Source organism: Lissotriton vulgaris, chromosome 9 (assembly GCF_964263255.1).
Source record: "Lissotriton vulgaris chromosome 9, aLisVul1.2, whole genome shotgun sequence".
Taxonomy (NCBI): Eukaryota; Metazoa; Chordata; class Amphibia; order Caudata; family Salamandridae; genus Lissotriton; species Lissotriton vulgaris.
The window spans coordinates 1,028,010,548-1,028,030,184 of record NC_141697.1 but is presented as its reverse complement, the minus strand read 5'-3'; the positions used below and the strand labels follow the sequence as shown (position 1 = coordinate 1,028,030,184).

General features: G+C 43.5%; 1 protein-coding gene across 1 annotated transcript in view; it reads right to left on the bottom strand.

The window, feature by feature from the left end:
* Positions 1-19,637, bottom strand: part of OMD (osteomodulin) — a 54,874-nt gene that overhangs the window by 4,348 nt on the left and 30,889 nt on the right. The window contains exon 2 of the mRNA XM_086938938.1: positions 786-1,735. Within this exon, the coding sequence (XP_086795064.1) occupies positions 786-1,713 (928 nt within the window). The 5' untranslated portion in view covers positions 1,714-1,735. The remainder of the gene's footprint in view (positions 1-785; positions 1,736-19,637) is intronic.

Sequence of the window (19,637 nt, the reverse complement as noted above, 5' to 3'; positions counted from 1 at the left end):
TGGAATAGGATTATTATTATTATTATTATATTCTTATATAGCGCCAGAATCGACCCCCTAAGGGGTATCTCCGCGCTTGCCTTGGGAACCCGTCCTGGTTTTTCCCTGTGAGATAGCCCCTACAGGGCATCCCCAAGGTGAAAGCCAGGCATCCCGCCGCGGGGGGCCGTTGTGGAGATTAAGCAAGCTTAATGCCCAGAGTTGCAGAGTGTGAACCCATGATTAGGTCAGGCACCGAAGCGAGAATTATCGAGTCCGTGGACATTTGAGCTCAAGACCCTGCCGCGTCGGGAATTGAACCCTGGTCCCGGGTCTGACCTCTGCTTCAGGGTCTGCCTGCTCTAACCAGTGAGCCACACTTCTCCACCGATTTAGCCGTGTGGAATATTATACCATTGTGCTGTAACGTTACACATGGATAAACTGATTTACAAGTATACATTCACTATTTTTTGCTTGTTTTCCTTGAAAATCCAGCCATTTGCACACATGCATGACTTTGGGAATTGTGCCCAGAATTAGCATCCCCATTATAAGAAAGATTATCGACACACGTTTAGTGAATGTTACCTACTTTTATCTTCTAGCATTTATGTAGTTAGGTATTTGACTATATGAAAAACAGGCTACTGTTCATATTTTGCTCTTTGGTGGTTTGGAGTGTGACTCAATATTTTTTAGATACTTTAAATTCTATCTTCTGTGTTATATTCTTTTTGACTGCACTTCGAATTACTCTACCCATGAGTCAAGAGTTACATATTTACAAATAACGTAATACTCACATTCAATGTCATTGTCCTGAAGGTACAAATGCTCCAGGGATCTGGGAATATAGAAGGCTTGCTTTAGTTTGTTGCTTGCAAGGTCAAGTTCCATTAGATTGGGAAGGTTGAACATGTTCCGAGGGACTTCCTTCAATTTATTGTTTGACATCCTGAAAGCTGTAAGGTTAGAAAGTTTGGTGAAATAGTCCTCTGGAATCTGAGAGATTGAGTTATTTTCTAGTGAGAGGTACATGAGAGAGGCTGGTGGATTTTTTGGCATGGAATGTAATTTATTGTTGCATAGATTAAGTTGCATTAAGCTCTTCATTCTAGAGAGCCCTTTTCCTTTAAATGCATCTTCTATATTGTTGTTGCAAAGATCTAGCATTGTCACATTTATTAAACTTTGCAGGTTGCTGGACTGTACTTTGTTGATCTTGTTGTAATTGACAAAAATCCTTTCAAGGCTGCTAGGAAGAAGAGATGGAAATTCCTCTAGATTGTTGTGGTCAAGAAAGAGGTGTGTTAGTTTTGTAAGCTTACTGAACACACCTTCCTCAATCCTATTTGACTTTATTTTGTTGTGGCTAAGGTTAATTTCCTTCAGAGCTGTGGCGTTGATGAAGGAAGTTGCTGGTATTTCTTCAATTTCATTGAACTGCAGGTATAGCTGTTGAACGTGTGCCGGGACTTTTGGGATGCTTTTCAGTTTGCGATTGTCGCAGTACATGGTTTGAGGAAGGGTTGGTGGGCAGAAACACTCTCTGGCACAATCTGGATTTGATAAGTAGGGTACTGCATAGTCAAAATGTTGATTCACATGAAATGCTGGAGGGTATTCTTCATCTGGTTCATATTCATCTTCATAGTCATAGCGTGCATATTGACAAAAAACCTGAATTTCCAGCAGAAGTACTGTAATTGAAACCTGCACAATGAATCCCATTTTGTAGGTTTTCTTCTGTTTCCTGTAAAGCATACACAAATACATTGAAATAAATACTAAAGAACAACATTGTTATAACTAGCACCAGTAGAAATATCATGTTTTGATGTTCTTTTTCGTTTACTGGAGAAATATTCATTGCTCAGACAACATTAACACATAGGTTTCCCAAAGATGAATGTGAAAGAGAGTGGAATAGACAGTACTCTACCAGTTTATAATGTTTAACTGTGTGTGGGCTAGTTCCACCTTTCCTTTGACAAAGCGCTCTGACACCTTCGGGCGGGTAATGTTCGCGCTATATAAAATTGCATTAAATAAAAAAATGATAACCTTCTAATCTTTGTGATTGATTGCATATCATATGACCCTACACTCACCTATTGTTGTTCCTGCCAATATCAGGTTCGAACTTGAGAGAGAGACCACGCTTTTCTTGCAGTCCTACTAAAGACAGCGTCAGCTGTCTGTCACAGACAGCAATACATATACAGCCAGATTCATCAATGTCCCGATTTGCGAGTCCTCAATAGCGATTATTAAGGAATCGCTATTAATGGCTCGCAAAACGGGATTCATGTAGAAATCGCAATATTATTTGCGATTTCTAAAGCTTCCTTATTTGCGATTAGCAAATTGCTAATCGCAAATAAGGAATGACTCTCCATGCATTCCTATGGGCCTAGGGGCCCATAGGAATGAAGGGGGAGTCATTCCTTATTTGCGATTAGCAATTTGCTAATCGCAAATAAGGATGCGATTTCAAGGGTGCCAGGGGTGTCCAAAGGACACCCTGTAGCATCCCTGAAATGTAAATGTAGACTGATGTTGCGAACACACATGTCCAAAGGACATGTGTTGTAACATACAACTTTGAAAAATGCACTAAAGTGCATTTTTCAAAGTTTTCGCAATTTACCACGAAGTCAGACTTCGCGGTAAATAGCGGCCAAAAATAGCAATTTCGCAATTCAAAAATGGTTCATGAATTGCATTTAAGGAATCTCAAATAGAGATTCCTTAAATGCAATTCCTGGCAATTTAGCGATTTCGCAATTTGCGATTTTTGCATTTGGGATGATGAATCCCAAATGCAAAAATTGCGCTCGCAAAGGGCCAGATTCTCAGAATCTGGCCCTTTGCGAGCCGATTTTACAATGATGAATCAATTCTACATTAAGTGGCCTTTGGGTGAGTTCTTTGATTGAATGACTTTCTTGTCTATTCAAATTAACTGCTCCTGATTTATTAGCTTTTTTTTCCCATTTTACATTTGTTCCACCCCTGAAGTATTTCTGCATTGCCATCACTTTTGATTGATGAGGTCTATGCTTCCACTATTGCTATTAACTATTTTTTTCTTTTTTTTCTTTTATATGGAATTTAGAAATCTATGGAAGTGCAAGTCCTGCTTCTTCCTCTTGTAGCACATGCTCTCACTCTTTTCCTTGACCCCCCCCCAACAACGCCCCTCTTCACTTCCATCTGATACCGACCGCTGCTGTGTCTCGTGCTGCTCTCTCTCTCTTTCGCCCTCTCTCTCTCTTCCTCTGACCCCGCCACCATCCTTTGCTTCTCTCGTCCCTCTTATGCCTCTCTCCCCGCAACATGCAAAGAGTGTTTAAAAAAAAGATGTGTACCAGGCCAGTGCGTTTCAGTAAATGTGTCCAACTGTGGAAGGAGGAATGGTGAAAATATATGGGCCAAAAGCGGTCAACATGACCAATGGAAAAAACGAGAGTAGGACGCTTACATTGAGATGAAGATAGGGATTTGCAGCACAAGTCAAAGCCGGCAAACATCACAGGTATTCAAGAGTGCTTTCTTATTAGGATCCCTTATAAAGTAAAGCTAGAAGGGAGATGGAAAGAATATGCATTGGAAAAAACATAGATACAGTGAAATAGAAATGATCCAAGATATTAGAGGAAGGAAGGAAGGATGTTGTGCAAGAAGTTGCAGTGCAAAAGGATGCTTCTGACAATAAATTCCTCATTCAAACAGTGTGCACAAAGGTTTATTTCAATATTTACGTGGCAGTTAGACGAGTGCAATTGGGATATTAAAACTGCTTCAGACTTTAACATGTGCATATAGGCAATTTTTCGGGGTAAAAGACATGCTGAAGGGGGATTGAGAATCATGCCCATTGTTCAAGACGTTTAGCATTTTTCTTGAGTAAAATTCGTACAGCGAGCAATCTTAGATCAATGCCCACGCTGCAGAAATCAATGACTTCCTGTTTGTTTGGGGAATTTATGGACTTGAAGCCACAGACTGTAGACAAAGTAGTGCATCTTGTGGTGCCTCTTCTGATTAACTGGAAGGACCAATAGTGATGAAGTACTGTCTAAACCAAAACGTTAAAAATGAGGATATTAATATCATTTAGACACCTCTTTTATCTAAAAAGCATGTTATGTGAGAATTTCATGGGTGGGTTTGAAAATTGGAACCTAGTAAGGCACCACAGCCTTTGGAAAATTTGAAGGTTGTTTGCAGAGTGACAGTACAAAGGAGAATGGTCTCAAAGAACATGCCACATCGAAACCACATTTCATTAATCAGGTCACACAGGCAGGACAGGGGGACCTTCAAATGCAGAGTTTTTGGGAGCGTTTGTTGAAGGGCCTATGTCATTGGCTGAGATTTAAAGATAGTGGGATATAACATTTGTCTCAGATGCAGTGGAAGCCACGGTTGCTGGCTTTTGTGACAAAGAGAGTGGTTTGCAGAAAAAATGCGAAAAAATAGATTTTTTGAAGTTTTCCCTCTTGTGGTGTAATTCTCCATTAGGGAAAGGTATTGATGAACAGGTTGGTGTTGTTTCATATGGATCTCACTGATGTTGGTCATTATGACTAAACATACAGCTAAGGTCCTTTGGGAATTATGACTGCTGAGAGAATAGGTGCTGCTTTAGTGGTACTGAAATAATTAGTTTACATTGAAAGATATACAATGGTTGGAAAACATGGTAAGTGAAGTGCTACCTCACATACAGTAGTCAAGGCTGCAGGTGTTAGTAACGAAAATAAATATCTCCCTATTTTTGTGCACCCAAAGAACTTTCAGACAGGCATGGGGAGAATTCCTTTATAGAAAGCAGGGTGCAAGATACAGTGTATTATTTGGCTTGAGGAGCATAGAGTGATGTGATGAAGTAACTATTCTGATGGAGAATGGTATACCATGGATGACCGTTTGGCTAAGCTGATGGGCTTAGTACTTTATGTGAAAGGAATTTGATAGTATGAGTTGGAGGATCGTGTAATGGACATTAAGATATTGGGCATGTGGGCCAGAAAAAAAGATGGAAGAAGAAAAATGGCAAGACAATGATGACAGAGAAATTACAATTGAACCATTTAGGTACAATAGGTGAAGTGTTCTCTTCGGTTTTGGTTTAGGGCAGCTTTGACACTGACGTTATTTACAATTTTTGAAAATCAGAACTGGTTTGGGAAACATTCAATTAAAGGCCTAGGTAGAACGTTCTAGATTTTCGGTCATTTTATGTCACAATTTGCATAACATGTTACTATGCCCAACTATATCATGAAAGCTTATTTAAAACAAGCTTCAACCAAAAAAAGTCTCCAACCTCACTCCTTCGTTTTTTCTCTCTTTGCGAGGTGCATTGTTCATGCTACTGACTTCATAAAGAAGCTGCAACTCACTTCTTCTCCCTGCCATCAGTTCTGTGAATTTACTCTGTTAGGAGGAGCGAAACACGTGTATCCTTATACTGAGTCTTTCCTACCTCTCAGCACTTTTACTTTGAGAAATGCTAATCGACTGCTCGCTTACACAATCTGATCCCTGCTATTTTCTCCAGTGTTTGCTTTCTTATTTTGTCAGTGTAGTTGTTGTTGTCCACTGCCCAGTGAGCCAGATTACTTTGCTGTACAAGGTTTCTATGATGCAGTACAGTATGCTACAATGTGATGCAGATTGTTGTATAGTGTGAGTAGTCTAGGGCTGTGCCTCTGAGTAGGATACCACCTGACCGCCTATGCACCTGTGGGATACTTGCTATTTTTTCTTTGTCCTTGCAAGTTCCCCTTTCCCAGACAATTTCACTTTTGTTAGAGGAGCATCTAATCTTGAGGGATAACTCACATTCTAAAGTTGGTGCTACTCATAGATATCTCATCCTGTAATGGTGAGAGGATAGTTGCCTTTGACTTCCCTTGGCGGCAATTATAGATTTTCAGAGTGGAATAGCTATACATGTTGATAAAGTCCAGTTTGTTGAGGCAGATGCAATCTCATTCTTCTTCATTTTTGTGTGTTTTTAGATGCTCACGCTCATTATGTGCACAGGTTTTGCAACTGAAATCAATAGCATTCAGCAGGGTGTATACAGTCTGTTTACTCCTAGCCCTACTAGCAGCCACAGAGGTGAGCTTTCTCAGAGACCATTGATGTCTTTGGAGGCCACATTCTTTCCACGGCCTTTTGAAATGCGATGGTCTGATGGCTGATATGGGGTCTGATGTCTCAGTCCCATGGCATCTGGACCATATTGTTCCCAAATACACATCTCTTCCAGCCCCCGTCACCCAGACTACAAGGCTTCAGAGAAATAATAAAACCACTTCAAGATTCTGGCATCACCCCATTAGCTGTTGCTTTGAATGCCACCATCTTTGAAGGCAAAAAACACAGTTGATGGACAGAATGTAGAACAATGTCATACATTCACCCCAGTACAAGGATCTGGGCCCAAATCCATCGTTTTTTTGCACTCCACACCACCCTGGGTTAGACACTGGCTATATGCAAATCAGCTCTGACCCTGTGCCTCATGGGAACAGTTCAGTCCGAACTACCAAGCCATGTCTTTCCCAGACCAGAATCAAGCATCCAAGGACCGGTTTCTGGCTATCAGCCTTCATCAGCCTGGATAGCTTGACTCCAGTGGTGCGGAGAGCCTGGGACTCACGTCTGAGTATACCCAGCACACTCGGGGTGAAAATTGCAAAAAACACAGTTGATGGACAGAATGTAGAACAATGTCATACATTCACCCCAGTACAAGGATCTGGGCCCAAATCCATCGTTTTTTTGCACTCCACACCACCCTGGGTTAGACACTGGCTATATGCAAATCAGCTCTGACCCTGTGCCTCATGGGAACAGTCCAGTCCGAACTACCAAGCCATGTCTTTCCCAGACCGGAATCAAGCATCCAAGGACCGGTCTCTGGCTATCAGCCTTCACCAGCCTGGATAGCTTGACTCCAGTGGTGTGGAGAGCCTGGGACTCACGTCTGAGTATACCCAGCACACTCGGGGTGAAAATTGCAAAAAACACAGTTGATGGACAGAATGTAGAACAATGTCATCCATTCACCCCAGTACAAGGATCTGGGCCCAAATCCATCGTTTATTTGCACTCCACACCACCCTGGGTTAGACACTGGCTATATGCAAATCAGCTCTGACCCTGTGCCTCATGGGAACAGTCCAGTCCGAACTACCAAGCCATGTCTTTCCCAGACCGGAATCAAGCATCCAAGGACCGGTTTCTGGCTATCAGCCTTCATCAGCCTGGATAGCTTGACTCCAGTGGTGTGGAGAGCCTGGGACTCACGTCTGAGTATACCCAGCACACTCGGGGTGAAAATTGCAAAAAACACAGTTGATGGACAGAATGTAGAACAATGTCATACATTCACCCCAGTACAAGGATCTGGGCCCAAATCCATCATTTTTTTGCACCCCACACCACCCTGGGTTAGACACTGGCTATATGCAAATCAGCTCTGACCCTGTGCCTCATGGGAACAGTCCAGTCCGAACTACCAAGCCATGTCTTTCCCAGACCGGAATCAAGCATCCAAGGACCGGTTTCTGGCTATCAGCCTTCATCAGCCTGGATAGCTTGACTCCAGTGGTGTGGAGAGCCTGGGACTCACGTCTGAGTATACCCAGCACACTCGGGGTGAAAATTGCAAAAAACACAGTTGATGGACAGAATGTAGAACAATGTCATACATTCACCCCAGTACAAGGATCTGGGCCCAAATCCATCGTTTTTTTGCACTCCACACCACTCTGGGTTAGACACTGGCTATATGCAAATCAGCTCTGACCCTGTGCCTCATGGGAACAGTCCAGTCCGAACTACCAAGCCATGTCTTTCCCAGACTGGAATCAAGCATCCAAGGACCGGTTTCTGGCTATCAGCCTTCATCAGCCTGGATAGCTTGACTCCAGTGGTGTGGAGAGCCTGGGACTCACGTCTGAGTATACCCAGCACACTCGGGGTGAAAATTGCAAAAAACACAGTTGATGGACAGAATGTAGAACAATGTCATACATTCACCCCAGTACAAGGATCTGGACCCAAATCCATAGTTTTTTTGCACTCCACACCACCCTGGGTTAGACACTGGCTATATGCAAATCAGCTCTGACCCTGTGCCTCATGGGAACAGTCCAGTCCGAACTACCAAGCCATGTCTTTCCCAGACCGGAATCAAGCATCCAAGGACCGGTTTCTGGCTATCAGCCTTCATCAGCCTGGATAGCTTGACTCCAGTGGTGTGGAGAGCCTGGGACTCACGTCTGAGTATACCCAGCACACTCGGGGTGAAAATTGCAAAAAACACAGTTGATGTACAGAATGTAGAACAATGTCATACATTCACCCCAGTACAAGGATCTGGGCCCAAATCCATCGTTTTTTTGCACTCCACACCACCCTGGGTTAGACACTGGCTATATGCAAATCAGCTCTGACCCTGTGCCTCATGGGAACAGTCGTGTCCGAACTACCAAGCCATGTCTTTCCCAGACCGGAATCAAGCATCCAAGGACCGGTTTCTGGCTATCAGCCTGGATAGCTTGACTCCAGTGGTGTGGAGAGCCTGGGACTCACGTCTGAGTATACCCAGCACACTCGGGGTGAAAATTGCAAAAAACACAGTTGATCGACAGAATGTAGAACAATGTCATACATTCACCCCAGTACAAGGATCTGGGCCCAAATCCATCGTTTTTTTTGCACTCCACACCACCCTGGGTTAGACACTGGCTATATGCAAATCAGCTCTGACCCTGTGCCTCATGGGAACAGTCCAGTCCGAACTACCAAGCCATGTCTTTCCCAGACCGGAATCAAGCATCCAAGGACCGGTTTCTGGCTATCAGCCTTCATCAGCCTGGATAGCTTGACTCCAGTGGTGTGGAGAGCCTGGGACTCACGTCTGAGTATACCCAGCACACTCGGGGTGAAAATTGCAAAAAACACAGTTGATGGACAGAATGTAGAACAATGTCATACATTCACCCCAGCACAAGGATCAGGGCCCAAATCCATCGTTTTTTTGCACTCCACACCACCCTGGGTTAGACACTGGCTATATGCAAATCAGCTCTGACCCTGTGCCTCATGGGAACAGTCCAGTCCGAACTACCAAGCCATGTCTTTCCCAGACCGGAATCAAGCATCCAAGGACCGGTTTCTGGCTATCAGCCTTCATCAGCCTGGATAGCTTGACTTGAAATAGAGAGACGGGCGTTTTCAATAAAAAGGTATTTATTGAACAGTCTTCTTTCTCAAGAATGAATGAAATAAAATTTATAATGCGCAACTAAAACCCAGAGGCATCAGGGCGCCTAACAAAAACAGATCAGAACACAGAAGGCAGAACACAACTACGAGTATGACTTCGCAAAGAGCCGAGTTTTCAGAGCCTTTCTAAATGACTGCATGGTGGGAAGGGATTTAAGATCCACCGGAAGGATATTCCACCACTTAGGTACCAGAGTGGAGAAGGCTTTGCCACCCCATTTAGCTCTACGGGTGCGGGGGACTAATAATAGAGATTTGTTAGTAGAGCGTAAATTCCTCGAGGGGCTATAGGGAGACAAGATGGATCCGATCCCAGTAGCACTACCTCTGGCCAAGGCCCCGTAGGTCATGCACATTGTTTTAAAAAGGATCTGATCTTCGATGGGGAACCAGTGTAAAGATTTTCTGGCGGAAGTGACCGAGGCACGTCTGGGCAGGTCTAAAACAAATTTCTCCGCCGCGTTCTTGACCATTTGCAGGCGCTGCAGCAGACCCTTGTTTAGTCCCACATACAGCGCATTACAATAGTCCAGACGGGAGCCAATGAGTGCAACCACTACCTGTTTTCTGGCCTGCTGAGAAAGATAGTGTCTGATCTTCCTCAGTACATGGATAATTCCCCAACAGGTTGAGACTGTCCTATTGACCTGTTGACGCATGCTGAGGGTGGGGTCAATCAAGACTCCTAGGTTTTTCGCTGACAAAGTAGGGACAGGACAAGCTCCCAGTGAGTCCGGCCACCAATCCGATGACCATATTTCTTCCTTTCCTCCGAACACCATGACCTCCGTCTTCTCCCCATTTAATTTCAATGAATTGTGAATCATCCATTGAGCGCCTGCCTCCATGCAAGATCTAAAGTTGGAGGCAGCCGAGCTGACCGATTGGGAGAGAGAGACGAGGATCTGGGTGTCGTCGGCGTAGGAGACTACCTCGATCCCGAAAGATCTAATCAGTCTGGCAAGTGGGGTCACATAGATGTTAAATAGGGTCGGACTTAATGCTGACCCCTGGGGAACCCCACACTGCACAGACAGGGATGGAGATAGAAAGTCTCCCAACTTCACCCTCTGCTCTCTCTGGTCGAGGAAGGAGGTCAGCAAGGACAGGGCAGCCCCCTCAACCCTATTCTCCCTCAGGCGAGATGTTAAAACTGAGGGAGAAAGGGTGTCGAAGGCAGCTGTGAGGTCTAGCAGGATCAGGAGGGTGGTCTGGCCCCCATCAACTCGGGTGCGGATATTATCCAGCACTATGGTGAGGGCAGACTCGGTGCTGTGTTCCCTCCTGAAACCATGCTGCGAATAATCCAGCTGACCTGAGCTTTCCACGAAGCCCGCAAGATGCTTGTTCAGATGGATTTCCAGCATCTTCGCAGGAGCAGGGAGCAGTGAAATAGGGCAAAAGTTTTTTAATACCCCAGGATCGAGAGATGGTTTCTTGAGCAGCGGCTTTACCACTGCCCTTTTCCATTGCTGAGGACAGATGCCGTCCCTCATGGCCCTGTTCATGATCTCAACAAGAGGGGACAGGAGAGATTCCCTGCACTGCTTGAGGATCTTAAGCGGACAGGCATCTAAAGAATTGAAAATGAACTGCTACAATAGTAAGGCTTATTATGAAGTACAATGCATATAATACGAACAGTATTATAAAGTAGTACTGTAAAAGCATGATATGGTTTCTAAGCCATAAAGTGCATAACATGTATAAAATACATAAAGTACATACAGTGATAAAAGGGGGATGAAAACCTGGGGGATAAAAGAACCCCCAGGTTTTCATCCCTCTAAAAGCCCTGGAACCAGGCAATCCATGTTAGCTATATGTATAAATCACCGTAGTTCGATCTAAAAATCAATTTTTTGGTTCTGTTGCGTGTCTGTTAATAGTAAAGAAATACTGCTATTTAAAGAGAGAGAGAGACTGACTGACTATGAGAGAGAGTGACAGAGAGAGTCTGACTGAGAGGGAGAGACTGACTGAGACAGAGACTGACTGAGGGAGTAAGACTGACTGACAGAGAGAGAGAGAGACAGAGAGAGAGAGACAGAGAGAGAGAGACTGACAGAGAGAGAGAGACAGACAGAGAGAGAGACTGAGTGACAGAGCGATTGACTGACAGCGACTGACTGACAAAGAGAGACTGACAGAGAGACTGACAGAGAGAGCGAGAGACTGACAGAGAGAGAGAGAGAGACTGACAGAGAGAGCGAGAGAGACTGACAGAGAGAGAGAGGCTGGCTGAGTGAGAGAGGCACTGATAGAGAGAGAGACACTGACAGAGAGAGACTGATGAAATTGGGGTCAAAGTGTGTATGACGCTATGCAATGCCTCTTTAGATTGCGATTTTCTGCTAATAAGAATATATTGTCAAAATATGCTCTTCGTGGTTACCTCTGCTTTTGAAAAATAGCATTTTACTCTAGCTCCGCCCCTCACTGACCCTGACCCCGCCCCCTACTGGTGCGGCCCTCGGCCATAAGCCACACTGCAATTTTGGCCCCGACAGAAAGTTTGTGAGTACCCATGTTCTAGAATGAAGGAGGTCTTGTATCTCGTTCTCGGGACTCGATTTCCCAGATACCCGCAAGGGTAGGCAGGAAACACTGGAGCTGGATTTCTCAGCAGGAGAAATGACAGAGTCTCGCAGTGCATCTGCTGGAGGGTCGGCTTCCTTCGGCACGTGCTGCTGCAGGGCGTCGGGCAAGTAGATAGTCGATCTGCTCCAAACCACTGTGTGTTTGTTTAGGCAAACCAAGGCATATTTATACTTTGAAGGTGCCGAGTTTGACGCATGTTTGGACTTAATAACGTTACTCAAAGGTTAATTTCTTGGAAAACGCCGGGAGTTCTAGGATAACTTAATATTCAAGCAGGGGGAAATCCCGAGCTGCTGAAGGCGGGTTTTTCCAAGAAAACTTTGTTAATTCTTGGAGCTTAGTGGAAGTATCCATGCCGTATTTTGGCTGTATGGTTTAGACCAAATATGGTAATGATTTCTATGCCTATATAAGGGAATGATAAAGTATACCTATATAAGGGCATGAATCGGGACATTTATACTAGGGTCCGAGATTCATTTACAACACCCACTCCACGGATATTAAGTTCAAAAAAGCTAACCTAGCAAGCACTGAACATATCTAAAGCTAGTGTTTACAATCCAACCCCAATACAAAGAATGCATTTGAGCTGGGTATGCATAAAAAATATTTTTAGAATTTTCTACAGTACACAATATACTTAAGGGAAACATTTCTAAAAATACAGTCTTTAGAAAAGAATCATGAGATTACATTTATGATAAGTCTCTTAAATACAGAAGAAAAGTCAAGATCATTTCATAACATAACATGTCATAGCAATCTTACTATTAATAGGGACCAGGCCAAATAGTTAGTTTAGTCAGTCTTCAAAAAATGACTTGTTCTCTAGGAATAGTTCTACTTTAAGCAGATTAGTCTGTGCCAAAAGTTCAATGTTTTGGAAAGAGAGAAAAACTACAACTTTGTTGTGGAAATATAGTTCCAAATGTTAGAAGTCATTGTTTTGAAAAAATGAAGGCCGAATTTCAGAGTTCAGAGAACACTGTGTGTATGACTCAAAAGTTATTCTCAGTGTCAGGAGAAAACATCAAGTCGCTAAGGCTGGCAAAGAAATCGTCCACCACAGTAGGTGAAAGTGGAACCACTTGATCTAGCAGATCAAATGTGCATAGATGAGAAGCATTGCCGTCAGCGCTTGTTGCCGCATTAGCAATGGTCGTATCAGAAGGTACCTGTGTGCCTGGTGTTTCTCGTACCTAACCCTCAGTTAGTCTTACTAGTGAGATCTCAATGAATGCCGTCATCAGGGTCTGTAGCCGTTGGGGGCAAAACAATGCATGAGCCATTACAGGACCTAGCAAGGCGTCGACATCCGATGGCAGGATTGATGGAAGTTTAAGACAAATGTCTAACACGCATTCCTATCCGCAAAGCAGGCATCCTAGAACAGGTAAGATGCAATCTTGCCAGATTGGTCTGAACGAGAGAAGCCATGTAGTATTCAGATCTGTTAAACGAGCCAAGCCGAGAATCTGTGTTATCCTCTCACGATACATCTGGGCACAGACCGTCTGTTCCATGAGGTTCTGGGTATCGTCGGTTACTGGACTTGCCATATCGGAGCAGAAGAAATAAAAATAGTATTCCTGCTGCGAGCCCCAAGTTGAGAGGCAGGCCGCTGAACACAGAGTGCACCAAATTTGAAAAAATGCTGAGGACTGCTTCAAATGGTGCTAACAGTCCCGAAAAAATCGTCTTAAATACATGTGCGATGCCACTGGTATCAGACATGTTTAAGATTTGACTTAACATTTCTGCGAAATGTACAGGGCAGTTTGTTGATAATAATGCATGTATCTCTGCAGATTTCCTTGCAACTTACAGATCATACGTTTCTTTTGATGATGTCGGGGGCACAGATTTTTGCAAAAGAATAGACTTTAGTCTGAAGTATCAATTTGTATAGAAGAGATATTCAATGAAGGCCATATTGCCGTCTGACTCTCTGACTTGTGAGTTGGATACAATACTTGCTTACAACAAGTGACCATGGACGACACAGTAACCACATAAACTGTTCCTGGCACCATGCCACAGCAGCTATGATCATTTAATATAACGTAACTGCCATTGGATAGCTGCCTGAAAACAGTTCTATCAGTGTGGAGGGAGTACTGTACAGGTGGCATGAAAGGTTATTTGCAGAACCATCGCAGGCTCCGTGTAAATTAATACCCTGGCACAGAAGTGTACCCCTTAGTGATATTTTACAATTTTTCCCACTAAGGAATACTTCTTTCCCCTTATTCCAACAACTGTGTGTATATGGTAAAGTCCATGTTGACTTAATGTATTCTGTACCCAACCTTTCATACAGGCCTTCTGGTATATGCCGTAGACAATACTGAAACTGGAAAATCGTCACTGGAATCATGATGGTGCCATGAATTATCCATTCTATAACAGGTTTCTCAGAAACTGTCAATGGTAATCTTTCCAGTTTTTCAAGGCTCAGCACCGTATAGTCTGCTCCTCTTTGTGCCAAAGAGATTTGTTTATCTGTAAGGTTAAACCCAGTAAACAATGACGTTGTGTTGATAAGCCTCCATGGCACGTAGCCTGAACGCAGATTTTGCAATGTCCAGCCTAGCTGCATTATAGAACGTAATTGAGACTGGCCATGTTGTAACATTAGCAAGTCTTGTTCCATTATGTCAATTGCAGAGGATACAATGTGTCCAATGAATATATTCGGGAGGACAGAGTAGTTAACCCATTGTCCACTACAGAGAGAGCTTTCTCCAAGTTAATACGATCAATGTCTCGTACTTTTTCTGCAGTTTCTAATTGTCTTATTTTCCAAGCCTCGTTGTACGCAGCATATATACCGGTGTATATGAAACGTTTTTGCCGTGTTTTGTGAGGTCCCAATAAGAAATCTCGCAAATCATTGCTTTCTTTAAGTAAAGTCAAGTGTTGTTTAATTTCTGGAAGTGTAGACGTTTTCAGCCATTCAAGGCATAGTTTCCCTACACTATATGTTGTTACTATCCCTGGATGTGGTCTCTGGGAGCATCTTGGATCTGGCCTGTTAAGAATTAAATCCTGTGTTTTGTTCAGGAATCTATCTTGACAGTTATTGGTGTTTGTGGGCCAGATTAAGCATTTTTTTCCAATGAGGACTAGTTCTGTTCAATTTGAAAACATATTGTACGTCTATCTCCCCTTCTGTCGTTTTGTTATTTTTAGGTATGGGCTTTGGTATAGACGGTTTATTTAAATCTTTTATTTTTGCTATGCCAAGACAAGAGGTTTGTTGCACAGTGTCATTTAAAAAAAATATTTGTTCAGGTAAAATGCAGGCTCTGAACAAAGCTTCCAGACCTTGCACCTGCCATTCTTTTGTGCCCCAGACAGTTTTTGTCTCGATGTTGTCTTTCCAGAAGTCGTAACCCAATGTGGACAACTTAGCATAAAAGTTTGCAGAATAAGTTTGTTTGGTATTGGTCAACATTGTTTTCAAACCTGTCTTATTTAAATTTTTGAAATAGAACGTTTCTGGATCTGTAACATTAAACCCTGAGAAGTAAGGAAACATTTCATAAAATGTTTTAGAGCTGCCTTTTTGTGTTGTTGGACAATGTTCCCATTTATTATACATAAAAACATTTCTCGGGCTTGCAGATTTGTGCAAATAGTGATGACCAAAATGGTTAAAACAATACATTTTTTCATAGTTTGATGACCCTTCTAAATAGTCATGTTTAGTATATTTTGCAGACATTTCTAAATCTGACATCATATTATTAATTGTCTCAAAGTCCCAATCATCAGAGAATCTGCTGGCTGTTACAAAGCCATTCACAGAAACCTTGAACTGATGTGGAATTCTCAGCATCTCTACCGGGCCATATATATCATAATCAGTTCTATCCCATACATGTTTACTGATGACAGTTCTCTTTTTTCAACATGTGATGATTTGTGCGGTTTTAGGACCAAGTTGATTTTCTGACTTGCTGTGTCCATTGTACTGTATTTTCCATCTATCATTTGTCCCAGGCTTTAAACCAGTATTAGCCAGAGCAGGAGGAAAAATGCACCTAAACCAATCCAAAATTCAGTCCATGGTGGAACCAGATATATTTTTTCAAGTTCATGAAAAAGTTCTGTTGTTTTTTCTTTGAGAATTTTCTTTGTTGTTGTATCTTCAGGTTCACTTGGATCCTCAGAAAAGTTATCAAAGTTGATGAAATATCCAGATGCAGTTCTGTCAATTGTTTGAATGTCATTGGGGTTTGTTGAAATCGCTGGAACTGATTTCTCCTTTGTCATGTTAGTGTATTCAGGTGCTACATCATTGAAGACTGGTGTTTCTGGTCGAACAGATATTTGGGTCTCAAGAGGCACGAGTTTCATTGCTTTGTTGCATAGTCCTTCTTTTCTTACTGCAGGTTTATCAAAGGTGATAATTCTTTCAGTTTGAACCTCTTGGATTGTAGCAAGATTTGGCTGTCTGCTACATCTTGGGAGTCCACTTGGCCTACTACTTATTATTGGCCACATGTTGTGGTTTTACCAGGTCGATGGACACGACTCTCTTCTCCTTTTTACCAGCAAGGGGCGGTAGTACTACTGATCTCGTTCCTTGGATTGCTATGACAGGTACTGCTTTTCTGTAAGAAGGCCCAAATTCCTTCTTCACCGCTATCTTTTCCCTGACTAGATTCCCAATTTTTGGAATCCAGACAGGTCTTGTTAGGACAGGTGGTTCATCTTCAGTGGCTGTTGGCTTTTGTGTTGTGTTACTCAGACTTCTTCTTGTTTAATTTAAGTCCTGTAAGACAGCCAAACGATCTTTGATATCAAAGGGTTTCTGTTTTACCACTGAAGTCTGACAATCGAGATCCTCGATTATCATTCTAGTACCAAATAGTAGCTCATAAGGAGTGATTCCCTCCAGAGAATTTCTTGGCAGATTGTTAGGACTACGTTGGACACTTATTAGATGTTTGACCCACCCATCACCCGAACCTAATACATTTGCTGTTATGGATTACTTTATGTCACGGTTTCTTCTTTCCACTACCGCATTACCCTCAGGATGGAAGGGACTAGAATACCGCAATGCAACGCCCAAACTAACCATGGCCTCTTTGTAAGCTCGAGAGCTAAAACAGGACCCTGATCAGAATGTAGCGTGCCTATTGCGTATCTATACTACTATAATAAAGGAAGAACTTTCAGCCTTTGAGGCGGGTAAACTCGGGAACCACAGCGCCAATCCACACCGCCGATACACCGTTGGAATCGTCAGGGTGTGTTGATGGTTATAGGCTATATACATTTTTAAAAAAAACGTTATTTAAAAAATTGACAGTAAAAAAAAAAGTAGTCCCTCCGAAGTAGCGCCGGCCGTGACGTGCGCGCTCACGTCAGGAGCGCGGGGAGGAGTGGCATTCATGAGCACGACGAGGAGCGGCGGACATGGTACGGGGGAGGAGCGGTGACGTGAGGAGCAGTGGACAGGCCAGTGGCGGTGCGAGCAGCGGACAGGCTGGAGGAGCGGCGGCTGAGGTAAGGGAGCGGCGGACATGGCGCGGGGGAGGAGCGGTGACGTGAGGAGCAGCGGACAGGCCAGGGGCGGTGCGAGCAGCGGACAGGCGGGAGGAGCGGCGGCTGAGGTAAGGGGACCCATGTCGTGGCAGGCGGGGGTCGGGGCAGGCGGGGGTCGGGGCAGGCGGGGGACGGGCCGGGCGGGGGCCCGGGCTGCTGGCAATGTCGGGGTGGGTGGGGGTTGGGGAAGCCTGTTGCTCCCGGACGAGGTCGGGACGGGCTGCTAGTATGCCAATAAAGACTCGCAAATCCTTTATAACAGTTCTGGCGTCAGCCGAGCGCTGGGGCCATAAGCAAATAAATCTCATCCTAGTAGTTGTGGGGCCGCATTTGTCTGTAGGGACGCCTGCGGGTAGATAGCCTAATGCTGTCTAACAGAGGTGTCTGTGTCTGCTTGGCTACTCTGTAGTCAGGTGTCTGTGGCAGTTTATAACTGCGATCTCTGTTGCAGTCTGGGCAATTAATTGTGAAAATTGTATACATCAACTCCCAGTCTCGGCCACCAGTAAATTTTTTCTAACTCTATTAGAGATTTCAGATCCCTTGATGTCTCAAACCCTCTCCCATGTGTGCGTCTTAAATCAAGAAAACTCTCTGCTTCCTGGTTGGAATTACTCTGTCCCCCACTCCAGGGATTTGAGCAAAAAGAACGGAGTTTGCATCAATTACGTATGAATTTCCGGGTGGATAGTGTAGAGGTAACGCTGCTTAATTGCCATCCATCGAGGCTTTTACTGCTAATAGCGTTTCACCATCTATCGATCTTTTTGAGCGTTTAATTGTAGCTACGGAAGCCGCTTGCACAGCTGACTTCGTGGCTTTATCAGCCAATGAATTCCCTGCAACGTGAACGCCATCACGCTGATGTATGTATCACGTGATTTTTTTTAGTTCTTTCTGTAAAAGAGCTACTTGTTCCCAAAGCAACTTATGCTTGATTGTGCCACCTTTAGCGTCTTTGAATCCGTTTTGAACCCAGTTATGCAGATACTCATTGTAAGATTGGACGCAGTAATACGAATCGCACACTATGAGTGTGGGGAATTCGCGATCAGTATTTTCAAGCACCATCTTGAAAGCCTGTAGTTCAGCTCGCTGAGCTGTACAGTCTCCGAGTGATTGAGTTTTTGTGACTATAGGTCTAAATTTGCCTTCGAGCCAGCGACCTTTAACAATCGCGCACGCAGTACTATAGGCTTGTTTACCCCAAATTGCGGGCTGTGCTGATCCATCTGTATATATTATACAGACATAATGTTCAAGAGGAAGAATTTAGGTCAGCAGAAGACATTCGTGTTCATATTGGAGAAATTCTTGTGTCTCTAGACTAGGGTCAAAAAAGTATTGAACGTCTGTTGCAGCAAGAAAGTTAACCCATTGTATCCATCTCGGATGTAGAGCTTTTAAATTAGGAATGCTTGCTCTTGTCACTGCCTCTAAGGCAGGTACAGGTGTAACGAGGATTATGCGTTTACCCTGCACGAGGGCTCTCTCTTTTGCTACAGCAGTTTGAACCGCTGTCAGAATTTTCTCTGTAGAAGTGAACTTCATTTCTGCTTGTGTGTACAAGTGTGATTTGTATGCTAATGGTACCGTTTCTCCTTCATTAAAGGTTAGGTATGTAAATCCTCATCTTCCTGGGATGACTCGGATTACTACGTTGCGCATGTTTTCGCGTGTGTCTAGTTTAGTTTTTGCTAACATGTCTGTTTGGACTGAACGCAAAATTTCTGTGTGTGTTTGAGTCCAATGTGTTGGTTTAAAATCAGGTTTGATTAATTCGTAGAGAAGTTTAACCCTCTCTGCGTAATTCAGAACGTAAGTTCTTCCAAAATTCAGGAAACCTAGAAATGATTGTAAGTTTTTCAGCGTTTTTGGGGGTTGGAGCAGCGCACATTTCTCTAGAAAGTTTGCTGCTAGGCTTTTGCCTTCACTTGACAATTCGTATCCCAAGAATATGACATTGAGGTGGGCAATTCTTGATTTTTTGAAATTGAATTTATACCCCTCAGAAGCGAACCCAAGTATTATGGTGTTCACTCTTTTCAAGTGCTTGTCCAAATCGTCATTCGTACGATAGATTTCATCGACATAAAATAATGCCTCATCATCGTACGTTTGGAGTAACTCCATTACTCTTGCTGAAAATAGCACTGGGCTATTCTTGAATCCTTGGG